At 40.5% G+C, this 13756-nt stretch overlaps 1 protein-coding gene across 1 annotated transcript in view; it reads left to right on the top strand.

Moving 5' to 3' along the window:
• LRRN2 (leucine rich repeat neuronal 2) overlaps positions 1-7310 on the top strand; it is a 69940-nt gene extending 62630 nt beyond the window's left edge. Inside the window, exon 2 of the mRNA XM_088154067.1 lies at positions 4333-7310. Coding sequence (XP_088010193.1) covers positions 4574-6724 — 2151 coding nt within the window. The 5' untranslated portion in view covers positions 4333-4573 and the 3' untranslated portion in view covers positions 6725-7310. The remainder of the gene's footprint in view (positions 1-4332) is intronic.
• The last annotated feature ends 6446 nt before the right edge of the window (positions 7311-13756 follow it).

Genomic DNA, 13756 nt, shown 5'->3' with positions numbered 1-13756 from the left:
ATGTGTTGGGTTTCTGTGTGTAGGGATCTTTTTAATATATTTATTTCTTTGTTTATAAGAGAAGCATCCTTTGGTTGATTACAATTATGTGCCATCAAGTTGGTGTTAACTCTTAGTGACTGCATAGTTTTCTCCAAGATGATCTGTCCTCAACCTGGTCCTTCAGTTCTTCCTACAGTGCTCTCATCACTGCTGCAGTTGAGTCCATCCACTTGCTGCTAGTCATCCTCTTTTTCTTCTTTCCTAGCATTATAGACTTCTCCAGAGAACTAGGTCTTTGCATAATGTATCAAAAACATGATAGTTTGAACATGTGGTTCCAGTGAGAACTCTGGATTGCTTTGTTCTATGATCCATTTGTTTGTTTTTATGTTCATCCATGGTATTCTCAGGAGTTTTCTCCAACACCAAAGTTCAAAAGCAGCAATATCCTGCTTCTTTGAAAACCAATGTTCGCTTCCATAGAATATCACAGGGAAAATCATTGCCTGAACATTTCTGATCTTTTAGGTATAGACACATCACGGTATCTGAGTACCTTTTCCAAGGGCTTCTTTACTACTCTACCAAGTGCTAGTCTGTGGTGTATTTCTTGACTGCTGGTTCTTTTACTGTTGATAGTGGATCCTAAAAGGTGGAAGCTATCCACCACTTTAGTATCTTCATTGTCAATTCTAAGGCTGGTTGCTGTATCTGTACACTAATTTGAACTTCTTGCTATTTAATTGTAGCCCATTTTTTCACTGTGCTCCTTGATTTTCATTACTGGAGCTTGCAGATCATTTTCAGCTATCAGAATAATATCATCAGCATAGCGCAGGTTTTTGATGTTTCTTCCTCAAATTTTAAAACCATACTCATCTTTTTCCAGTCCACCTTCCCCCAATATATATTTACCATGTAGGTTGAAAAAAATAAAGGGAAGGGAGAATATACAGCCATGTCTCACTCCTTTGTCAACCTGAAGCCAGTCTCTTTTGACATGTCCATCCAGACTGTGACTTTCTGATTTTTCATAAGGACAATGAGAAATTCTGGGATTCCCATTTTTAAACCACATTCCACAGCTTAACATGGTCAACACAATCAAGAGCCTTTCTATAATCAATGAAGCATGTATTGACTTATTTTTGGTATTCTTTGGCTTTACATCAGCAATAATGTCTCTTGTTCTTCAGCCTTTTCTAAAGCCAGCTTGAACATTTGGTGTCTCCCTTTCCATATAGGGCTCTAATCTGTGTTATTTTGCTAGCATGTGAAATTAAGGGTATTGTAATGGTTTGCTTTCTTTGGTATTGATATGTAGACTGACCTCTTCCAATCTCTGGCCACTGTGTTATTCTTCAGTTTTGCTAGCATAGTTTGGGTAGAAATTTTAGTTATTTTTCTTCTGTTGCTTGCTGTTTTTCTAAAGATATTCCTTCAATTCCTGTAGCTTTCCAACTTGGTAATGACAGGAGTGCTAATCTAACTTCATTTTCTAATACTAAAGATTCCTATAAGTAGGGAATATCTTCTAAAGTATCTTGGAGGTTGACATCTCTACTGGATAGAATTTCAGAATACTTGTTCCAACTTTGATTTTCTTTGAATCAGTTACTATGTGTCTATTGGCATCCTTTAGCATATCAATTTGAGGTTGGAGCCTCCTTCTGACTTTGGAGATCTTTTGGAAGACTTTCCTTAAGTTTCAAAGTCAGTTTCCATATTCATATTTGTAGATGTCATAGTAATACTGCTTCTTATCTCTTCTAACAGCTGTCTGAAATTCTTTGTTAAGTTCTTTCCTAAGATATTTGTCTTTCTTGGCTTTGGCTTTTCTTCTCTTCATGGCAATTTCCACCATTTGTTCTGACACCCAGTTTGCTTTTTTCTATTTCTAGATATCTAGTAGACATTTTTCACGTTCATCCTGTGGAATTTGCACATAAGTAGTTTGTGATCTGTTCCACAGACAGCCCCTGGCAATATCTTTGTTGTTGTAACTGAGCTCTTCTACCTCAATGTGCCAATAATATAGTTAATTTGACTTCTGTGTAGTCCATCCAATGATGGCCATGAATAAACAGAAAGTTTTGGTCACTGGAAGACTATGTTAGCAAAAGAAGATATCATTGGACTGGCAAAAAATAAGTCATTCTCTTGCTTCATTATGGTTTCCCAGGTCATACAGTCTAACTACATTTTCCTCCTTAATATTTCCAAATTTGGCATTCCAGTCTCCAACCACAAGCAACACATCTTGCTTGCATATTCTGCCAAATTCAGATCAAAGTTGACCATAAAACCTGTCAACCCCCTCTTCTTTTGCATCAGGGGTTGGATAATTGCCATATTCAAGGGTGGTCTATGAAGTGTAATTGATATTATTTGGTCATAACTGCACTGTATCCAAGTAGTGTCTTTGCTATATCCTTTCTAATAATGAAAGCAACACTGTTCTTTCTTTGTTTACTGACTATTGGATAGTATAATCTTCTGACTGAAAGTGTCCAGTTCTAGGCCATTTCAATTTGCTGATGCCTAAGATAGCAATGTGTGGCTGATTCATTTCATTTTCACTGTATTGAGCTTTCCTGTATTCATGCTTCTTAAGTTCCCTGACCCCACTGTAATTCTAACTTTGTGGCTTTGGATTTTCTTTTCCTGAATGGCAACATCAGCAACTAGGCAACCTGAAGACTTTAGACTACTTGCTTCATAAACACCATTTAGTACTCCAAAAGCTCCTTGGCTTTTCTCAGTAGCATGTTGAGTGCCATCTGATCTCAGGGTCCCATCATCCGGCACTATATCATTGATCATTTTATATTTTCTATCCATGTGGGTTTTTTGGTGAAATACAGGAGTGATTCTGCTTTCTCTCACACAGTATGAAAGGTTCCCTTTGTCACTAGTGTTCCTTGTTACTAAAATGATCATCCGCTTCCAGCAAGTTCCTATTTTGCCGCTGGCCAACATAGGTGTTTGCTTGCTCTAGCTGGACAGTTGGGATGGCCTTCCTGCCTTGGTTGGCCTTGCTGGTACTATATCTTCTAGGCATTCCTCCAGCATTTTTTGCTCATCCCTCCCAGGAACACCCTACCACAGTCCTTTTTTGGGCTGGGCAGGGTTAACCAAAAATATTCTGCTGATTGAAGCAAAAGACAAGTTGTGCCCCCACAACCCCCATTTCTATACTGTATACGGAACCAACTAACGTTTTACTACTCAGGACACAAAAGCTTCCTCCACTACTTCTGAGGATTCTAAACTAAGTTAACGGACACGATAGGCCACTTTCAGCACTGTCTTCAGGCAGTACAAAAGTGGAAATGACTGGGTGAGGGGACTGCTATTTCTCACTTGTCATTCATACTCAACATCTGCATCTGATGCAGCTCCTCAGCCTGACTAATGGCAAGGCTGACCCTGTGGCCCATCTATCACCTGCATCTCCTCCTGTTGCCTGTCTAGATCCTACCTTATTGTTACTAGGTTGGCCTCTCTGCTTCAAATACAGTTGCCAGTAGATAAAGGTATTAAAAAGTAATGGACAGTAGAGATCCCTCCATGAGTCTTAGAGCTTATTCACAAGTGAAACTAAAAACACCTTGGAGTCTGGAATGTGTCTCTTGTGAAGGCTACTAATGTCAGTTAGCAAATAGGAAGAAAGTAATTTTACAACCATCTCCTCTTCCTTCCCTTCTCAGAAACTGTATCTGCAAGAGATCCAAAGTAGTTACAAGAGTACCATGAAGATGACAGTGGAATTTTAATTAGCAACTCCATGATTTTTCAGTGCAGGACATACTTTTTGAGGCAGGAGAGCGTTCCCCCCTCCTTGCCTCTCCTTAAGCTGCTGGTGAAATACAGTACTTGACCTACCTCAGAGACTTATGAATATAGCCCTTTTTAGCAATTGGTACTTGGAAAAAGATGTGTGTGTGTTTCAGAGAGAGAAAGGGTACGTGTACTTTTCAGCAAGAGTGGCATATATGGCTCTCTTTTCTGTGAGAGTATTCTTGTTAGCTAAGCAGATAAACTCTTGTAAGAAAATGACCAAGAATGGCCTTGTTGATCCCTCCCTCTCCTTCTTATTTCTGTTACCACCATTTTACCCTCCTAATTTGGTCAAATCAATTTAGTCAGGTTTCACAAAAGTGAGTACCAGAAATCTCCATGTGAGTCCTGAGTTTGGATCCAACTAACTCTACCCTATGTACACTAACTCTAATGTACTCTATAACTTCATGTTACCTCCAGAATGTGGTGCTAAGTGTTGATTTTCATGTGTTGTTACATGCATATTTCCATTTTTCTTACAAACTTTTTTTTTCCAATCTCTTTCAGTTACAGCTGTAAGAAAAAAATCAACATTACAAGCAAAAGAAAAAATGAATCATTTATGGAAGAGAAAAAACCAAACCTCTGATTAGAGAGTAGACTGCAGCTCTTTCCATTATGACCTCTTCAGCTGAGGAAGCTTCTTACCCCTAGCGTAGAACCCACCTGCAGTAACAGCAGAGATTCTTGAAGTATTCAGTGTGGCAAGGCAGTGGCTATTTCCTCTTGCCTTCATGTTGAATTCCAGATGTGTCCTGTGACAACTTTTACCTTGAATGGAAGTTGGACTTGCCTATTGAAAATGAGACACTTCCAATTGAACTTGCTTCTCATCTGTATGGCAACCACCACTGCAATTCCTGTTCTGCCATGGAAGGTCAAATGTCCATTGCAATGTGTCTGCCAGATCAGACCATGGTATACCCCTAGGTCTGTGTACAGGGAGGCAGCCACAGTTGACTGCAATGATTTGTTTATCTCCACAGTGCCTGAAAGATTGCCAGAGGGGACACAGATCCTTCTCTTGCAAAGCAACAATATTGTCAGGGTCGAGCAGAGTGAACTGGACTATCTGAAAAACCTGACAGAGCTAGATTTATCACAGAACAGCTTCTCAGACATTTGGGACTTTGGCTTGAAGAATATGCCTCAATTGCTGAGTCTTCACTTGGAAGAAAATCAGCTGGCTGAACTTCCTGATAAGAGCTTCTCAAGCCTGGCTAATCTTCAGGAACTTTATCTTAATCACAATCAGATACGCAGGATCTCACCCCAAGCCTTCCTAGGCCTTGGAAATCTCCTTCGACTCCACCTCAACTCCAACTTCTTGAGGACAATTGACAGCCGCTGGTTCCAAGTACTACCTAGTCTAGAGATCCTCATGATTGGTGGTAACAAAGTAGATGCCATTCTGGACATGAACTTCAGGTCTTTATCCAACTTGAGAAGTTTGGTTCTGGCTGGAATGAACCTGAGAGAGATTTCAGATTATGCTCTAGTAGGCTTGAAAAGTCTGGAGAGTCTGTCTTTCTATGATAACAAGCTGGTCAGTGTCCCCAAGCGAGCGCTGCAGCAAGTTCCTGGACTTAAATTCTTGGATCTGAACAAAAATCCACTTCAGAGGATTAAACAGAGTGATTTCACAAACATGCTACACCTCAAGGAATTGGGACTCAACAATATGGAAGAGCTGGTTTCTATTGACAAGTTTGCCTTGATCAACTTGCCTGAACTAACGAAATTGGATGTGACCAACAACCCTAAACTATCGTATATCCATCCTAGTGCATTCCACCACCTCCCCCAGATGGAGACTCTCATGCTCAACAACAATGCTCTAAGTGCTTTGCATAAGCAAACACTGGAGTCCCTCCCCAGTCTGCAGGAGATAAGCATCCACAGCAATCCCATCCACTGTGATTGTGTCATCCGCTGGGTCAATAGTACTGAGAACCATATACGCTTCATTGAGCCTCAATCCACATTATGTGCTGAGCCTCCAGACCTAAAGAGAAAGCACATCCGTGATGTCCCCTTCAGAGAAATGACTGATAGATGCCTACCCCTCATCTCTGACAAAAGCTTCCCTTCTCATCTAGAGGTGGTAGATGGTGAAGACATCTCTCTTCATTGCAGGGCTTTAGCAGAACCAGAACCAGAGATCTACTGGGTCACACCATCAGGCCTTAAGCTACTGCCATACTCGGAAGATGGAAAGTATAAAGTGGACTCTGAAGGGACAATGGAGATCCGCAAGGTCACAGTACAAGAGGCAGGCCTCTATACATGCATGGCTCAAAATCTCATAGGTGCTGACACTAGAAGTATCAGCCTGATAGTCAACAGTTCTTTTCCCTTTAGTGAAGACATGCTAGAGCTGATAATTGAGGAAGTTCAGACCTACAATATCCTGGTTGCCTGGAAACCTCATCTCAATACAATTTCATCTAATGTCACTTGGTCCAGTTTCAACCCCAGCTTGGACTTAACAAATATAGCCCGTATTCCAACAGGTACCCATGCGTATAACATCACAAGACTACACCACAATACAGAATACTGGGCCTGTCTTCATATAGCATTTGCAAATTTGCAGACCAAGGTTGCCTGTGTCAATGCCAGGACTAAAGAGGCTCAATACCAATACTTGGAAAGCAGGCAGTGTGCCCTGATGGTGTTGTTCCTCTGCATACTGATGCTGTCTATAAGCCTCATAGGCAACTATGGTTTAAGTTCTTTCACATTGCAAGATAGGAGCCAGGGAGCCTGCATGCCATGGAAAACAGCCTCATCTTCAGTTCATGTAGTATATCCAACTTTCATCAAACAGTGGGATCAAGGGAGAAAGGGTGAGACACTCCTGGCCATGGAGGTACAAGCAACATCACTGGACTCCTGAAGACTGTGGGGAGGTTTTCTCTGCAAGAAGGATGAATTCATACATCTGTTGAATTTCTTTAAAAATTACCAAATACAGATGAAAGGGGGGAGATGCTGAAGTATGAAAACCATAAATATGGAGGATGGGTAGGAAAAGTGTGTTCCTTTTCCACCCAAATCACGAGTTTGCTTGGCCAAACATGTTATCTTTTAATCCAAGACAGACAATCCATTTTTATTGAAAGAGAAGTTGCTGAAAAGACAGGCAATATCCAGAGCAGACATCCTGAGTTGGAAAGCATCAAGCTCGAAATCCCAAAACATCTCGGCCTCTTCCAGGCAACTATGAATCCTCTGGCAGCCTGTTACTGATATACTTTGTGTTCAACACATTTCTGCTCCCTTGGAAGTACCAAAAGGCCTCTTCCTTTGGGGATACCTTTCTGAGTGGGTGGATGTATATCACCATGGAGAATCTTGACCAGATCCAACCAGTCTCTTGTAACCTGAAGAGTTTGCCTCCTGCAGTGCTTTCCCAAGGAAGTGAATTTGAAGAGAGGCAACCTTCTCATGCTAGAGAATCAGGAAAAACTATTATAATCCTATGGAGGGGGAGGGAGGGAGGGAGGGAGGGGAGTGAATCTTTGAATTAATTAACAATGTCAGTTAGCCAATATGGACTGGATTCAATTCAAAAACTTAATTTCAAGGCTATTTTGTAAACTTTTGTGAATAACATTGAAAACAAAAGGAAGAGGGGGTGAAGAATTTTCTTTTGTAAAAAAAATATATATATGGGGAGGGAGGGAGGGGACCCTTTATATACCAATCTACCATACCGAAAAGGCTTTATGCTAGGTCAGCATTGCTTCAGCTACAGGGTGGGAGGTGGGAGGAATGATATGGAGGGGAGGGAATAATAGTTGATGTAAGAGAGATTTCAAAGAATGAGAATCTCTTTGTTTTATAATGGCTGATTTCCATGCAGCATAGCTGAAAACATCCCAAGAGACAACGCAGGCTGAGTGGTTGAGAATAAGAGGGAGGATGAATATTCCATTTTCTAACTCTGTCATCACTTCTTTGTCTCAGATAAGCCAATTAAAATTGCAAATGAAATATTTCAGTAGTTGTGTGCTTTTCCCAAAGCCCTTCCTAGTTACCCAAAATCCAGCAGTGATTCATGGCAGCAGGGGATGAGGGCTGTAGCATGCTGGAAAGAGACTGCTGCTGATTGGTGATCTGGGACAAGGTTGCATAACCTGAGTTCCCAAGAATCTCTTGAGTGCCTCCACCCTGCAAAGTGTAGTGTGCAATTCCTATAGTCCTTCAAAACATTATCACCAAATTGTTACTTTTGACTTGACAGATGGAGGCATTCTTAAATACAAATGGAATAATCATATTAATTACATTGAAGTGATTTGATTTCAATTATATTTTAATCTAATTTAGTTTTTGTTCTGGCTCTACTTGCTTTTTGGAGAATGGGTCCCAGTACACCATTCAACAGTGAAGTAGAGTCCTATTCTGAAAAGTTGTACACTCCTAAGTTAGACAGAGGGGAGCTCCACATCTGTTCTAGTAAGAGGGGCAAAGGGCGTCAGCAGGAAGAGCAGAGGGATTATTATTATATGCAACAACATGAAATCACAGCTGCCAGTTCTCTAACTTATATTGGCCTTCATTCACATCAAATTCTTCCCAAGAGCCTAGGATGTCATAATGCATTGGTGTAGTATATGTCCAGATCCAAACAGTGTGGCCTTTTGCAATTGACAGATGGAAATTTTGTCAATGTACAGATTTTCTAAGTGCCATCCAAGGTTTTTTGGTATGGTACCCAGTGTGCTGATAACCAGTGGGACCACCACTGCCAGTTTATGCCTTAACCTTTCTACTTGGATTTTCAGATCTTGATACTTTCTGATCTTCTCCAATTCTTTGTCTTCTATTCTACTATCCCCTGGTATTGCCACAACAATTATCCACACTTCTTTTCAGTCACAGTTAAATCTGGTGTGTTATGTGCTAAAACTTTAACAGTTTGTATTTAGAAATCCCACAGTATTTTAACCTGCTCATTGTCAACTACTTTTTCAACTGTACGTTCCCACCAATTTTTCATTACTGGCAGATGATAATTTTTACAGATCTTTCAGTGAATCATTTTGGTGACTCTGTTATGTCATTGTTTATAGTCAGTTTGTGCAATCTTGCACAAGCTGAGTATATGATCTACTGTTTCTTCTGCTTCTTTGCACAATCTACACTTTGAATCATTTGATGATTTTTCAATTCTGGCTATTGTTATCACCATCACCATCCTCCTCCTCCTCCTCCTCCTCCACCCAATTCCCAGTGACAATAGGGCAGTTGACAAATTGTTAAAAATGTTTAGCAAAACAAACAAAAAAAGAAAAAGAAACAACGATGGTAGAGACAAAAAAAAAAAAAAAAACAGATGGGAACAAAGAAGAAAGAAGAAAGGGGGGCTTCAGTCACACTCACCAAAGGCCTGGGCAAAGAGCCAGATCTTCAGGACCCTTTGAAACACCAGTAAGGATATATTTTGATCATACTGTCTCAAACAGCTGCATAGTTTCTGGCAGGTCAGGTGCATTCTCAAAACCATTACTATCCATTGATTTTGCCAGCAGGCATTCGTTGCCACTAATTTGTGCGTTGACGTTTAATTTACAATTTTCAGGACAAATACCAAAGAACAAAAACACCATGAGAAATGCCAGGACGGCAACAAATTTTTAAGGAAGTTTAAGAAAATGTCCCTGAATATACCCACAGCACCAGGAGTCCTTCCTCAATCTGCCACGATGAGCCGAAGTGGCAAGGACAATCTCCAGAATCTGACTCATGAGAAAATCAGTTTTGTGGAGCACGCTTTCTATTCCACCCTTTGGAATGCTCACCATGGAGCTGGAGTGATTAACAAGAAAGGAATTAATGTTTATATTTACATTCATTGGAGAGGAAGAAATTACAAGCAACTAAACAGGCAAACAATAGGAAATTCACATTGAAAAGAATGCAAGAGTGCCAGCTGTTTGCATAGCGCACTTGCGGCTCCAAGCCACTAGCTGGCCAGGAGGCAAAAGCCGTCAGCTCCTAATGTATTAAGGTCAAGGCAGGGATCTTGTCAGTTTCAGGCAGCAGCACCAGCCATGCCAGAGGGTACTAATTAACTAATTAAGGTCACAGAGCAGAGCTTGTTAACTTGTGGTTAGCGCTTATTAGGGAAACACCACACCACAGAGAAAAGCTGCTCAGGAAGAGATAGCTTGTTTAAGCAATCTGTCCACTTTGCGAGGGGGAAAAAAGGGGGAAAAAAAGCTCAGGCACAGGACAGTACTGCAAGTCATAAGCCAAAGAAGTTGCACAGCCAATACTCTTTTATTGGTAAAATAGCTTCCCAGGGTCTATAGGTTAGAACACAGAAGCCAGTCCTCCTGGATTTCCATTCAGCAGCAGCCTCTTCCTACACTTCCCATTTTTAGAAGATCCTGGCCAAGACTCCTTCAGCTCATGCCTAGATCCAATTCATAATTATTTACTCACTTGGTCTTGCCCTCTACCAGATTTTCACTAGCACCTATAAGAAGAAGATAAACAAGTGGAAGCTGCCTCTCCTTACTCGTGCCATGACTCAACACTCAAGAGAGTGCAGCTAAACAGAAGCAGCAGCAGCAGGTCCTCTGAGCTTGGCAGTGGACCCTCTGCCATGTAATGAGTTTTCGCATGTGACCAATGAGATTGACTTGGGTGCTGAGATTGCCACCTTTCTCTGTAAGCTCTCAGTGCAAAACTAATCTTTCTATGGAATGTCAGACCAGTCCCTTCTGAAGCACTGCTCTGAGAAGCAGAGTAAGGGTTGGAAACAGTATGATTGTCATTCCATTTAGCGTGCAACCAACATTGTAACTCCATTACCCTTTCAGAAACACAAGGACTATTAGAAGTGACCCTGCCACTATAGACTTTGCATGTCTTCAGAAGTAATAAGATGCAGGAAACATTAGTATAGTCCCAAGCTAACTCCGCTATGCCGAATCCATTAAAAATGCCCTTGTTACTGCTGCCTGCCAGCACATAAACTCTAGTCTTTCTTTAAAACTTCTTGTCATCCTATTGTATTATTTAAACAAGGGTTATGGGTAACAATTACCCCGCGGCTTTCCAGTAGGACATGTAACAATAAAATGGAGTATGTGGTATTTATAAACAGCTGGTGTGGGATACAACAGATACTTCTTGCTGTTTTTTTTTTTTAAATGCTGGAACATGAAAGGCTCCTGTTCCTTGTTCCTATAACTGAGCCTTTCCCTCTCCCCCAACATTCTCCCAAGCAGTTTTATGCCTCCCTCGCCCTCAGCAATCACCCTTCTGGAACACTCTGAAGCACCTTTTAGAGCAGTGTTTTTCAAACTTGGCAACTTTAAGATGTATGGACTTCAACTCCCAGAATTCCCCAGCCAGCATTCTGGGAGTTGAAGTCCACATATCTTAAAATTGCCAAATTTGAAAAAAAACAGTTTTAGAGCATTGTCTCCCTCTAGGATTCTTATTCCCAAATATTTTTTTTTAACTATTTCATGCCTCAGGTTTCCCAGGTTCACTGATACCTTCCCTAGTTCATTGGTGCATCTGAGCTCTGAAAGATACAGCACTCATAGGTTGAACACTGGAAATATAGCAGAGGGGATGAGTGACAAAACAGACAAGAATATCTACAGCCAGTCTAATTTAGCAGTATAATCACTCCTGGGGAAATGGTAAGAATGAGCATATAAATGCAACGCATTGTTACATAGACATTTTCTTAAGAACATTGTGGACATATTAAGATCCATCCAATATTGCAGCTCCAGTCCATTTCCATCTGCACCACTTAAAGACTCATGGAACTGTCAGAAATGGTATGAGAGTCTTTGCCACTATCTCTATCTCTATCTCTATCTCTAATATACATTAACATTCCAAGTATTCAAGACAAAGCATAACAACATCATCAACAATAATTCACTACCTATCATAGCATCATTTAAGCTCCAGTGCTATGAACAGTTTTGTTCCAATTCACTGAGAAAAATACAGAAGGCAAGGCTAGGTGGCAATTCTGCCTTAAAATAACAGTCTCTCCCACACGAAGGCCAAAGCAGCCACAAAATAGCAACAGCAGCAAAATATGTGGCTCTGAAGAGTAGTAGATGCACAATAATTGGTACAAATGGAGATGGTTGCTAGTGATGTGGATCTCTCCCTTGTTGAATTGTTGCTTGCAAAGCACTTTTAGGTAATTGCTTTCCCTGCATTAAAATATTAGGAACTGTTCATTAGGACAGGGGTGCATGACAGAGGGGTGTACTTGGCCTTTGAGCCATGTCTGGAGACCACAGTCCAAAAAATGGTGGATGGGATCAAGACAAAAACTAAATTTGATTTATTTTCACATGCATTTAAATGGGATTAAAATGAAATGTAATTAATAGGATTACTTCCTAATCCCTATATATAGTAATTTTCCCCTTGTCACACTGAAAATGATGAACTGATAATGATTTTTGGAAATCTATGGAGACTACTTCCAAGGCTTGTGGGGCTGTAGGTAACCCTGAAGCCTCAGATTGAATTTCTACATTAAGATATCCCCATAGCTATAGCATAAAAAAGAGCCAATGTGGTGAAGTGGTTAAGTTTGAAGACTAGAAGCAGGAGATCTGAGTTCTAGTCTTCCCTAAGATGCAGAAGCCAGCTGGGTCACTTTGGGCTGGTCACGCTTTCTCAGACCTAGGCTGGAAAGTCAAAGAACATCTATCAACCAGTGTGGTAGATTACAGACCATAACCATCAGTGAAAAAGCCATCATCCTATAATGGATTGATCTGGACTGCTATTACTATTAGTACTACTAACAACAACAGCAAAAATGACAACAGCAAAAAAGGAGTTCAGTTTTACCCTTTTTGCTGCTTGACTTTAAATGGTTAGGTTGGTGACAAACATAAGGGAAATTCATTCTTGTATGTTTTTCTTCTTCTCAAGGCTAAAAACCCTCCTCCTCCTAAAGAAAGTTATGTTGGCCTGGGGTAATAAGAAGAACCTCCAACCCTTTCTTGAGCCTGTCCCCTATTCTAAGCCACTTTAAGTAATTGTTTTAAGATGATACAATTACTTCTCACATTTTCCCCATCTGCCAGTTTTGGTGAACTGAGTGGTCAAAAGCAGATTGTTTTGCTCAAACTTTGTCCAAAATGATCAGTTTTCTTCAACAAGTAGGCCTTAAGGTTTGGTAGATCCAATATATCCAAAATGTATAGACAGACTACCCTTTCTCCGTTTTTACCAGCAAAGGTTATAACACTAGGAACCACCAGACACCAGGAAACATGGAGCCCTAGCCCTGTCCGAGCAAGAAGTAGGATTTCTACTTTCTTTTTTTCTACTCCAAGACAAATTTGAGTGGCAAATTCTAAATGCACCTGTCTAGTGAGCAGACAATTAAAAGGCTGCAAGGGGAGAAGGGGTGTTGCAGTTTTGGGAAGCAACTGAGGGTTCTTAACTGTGTCTGCTTATTTTAGAATATATGTCACAGTTTTCATTTATCATCTAAAAATAGTAGAAAACTGTCAACATTTTTCAACAGTTTTAATGGGGTGGGGGTTGAGAGGCTCCAACATTTACAAAAAGAGGACTCAGGCCACATGTGACTCTGGCCTTCAGGTTACAGCATACTGCCCAGTAACACTGCTTTTTACTTCAGTTTTACATTTTGTTATGAACCAGGTACACAATGAAATGGGCATTTAAGAAAAAAATGAATAGAAACATGCATCTTTCTTAAGGATGGAACTAGAAAGTGCAAGGATGAAGACAGTTCATGAAAAAGAGTTCATGTTTTTGACAAAGCTATGTTATCTGAGATACCAAATTGGTCCATTCTATATGTGTCAAGGACTAATTTAAAACAGAACAAAAGGAACTAAGGTGGTGGCAGATTTTGTATCAGGGAAAAGCTATAGCATAGAAATGAGGG

The sequence above is a fragment of the Python bivittatus genome, unplaced genomic scaffold (genome assembly GCF_059951505.1).
Source record: "Python bivittatus isolate LINGU-HERP-01145 unplaced genomic scaffold, Pbiv_v1 ctg000700_np1212, whole genome shotgun sequence".
Lineage (NCBI taxonomy): Eukaryota > Metazoa > Chordata > Lepidosauria > Squamata > Pythonidae > Python > Python bivittatus.
Note: the sequence above shows the minus strand (reverse complement) of the source record. Positions and strands in the feature narration are given on the sequence as shown.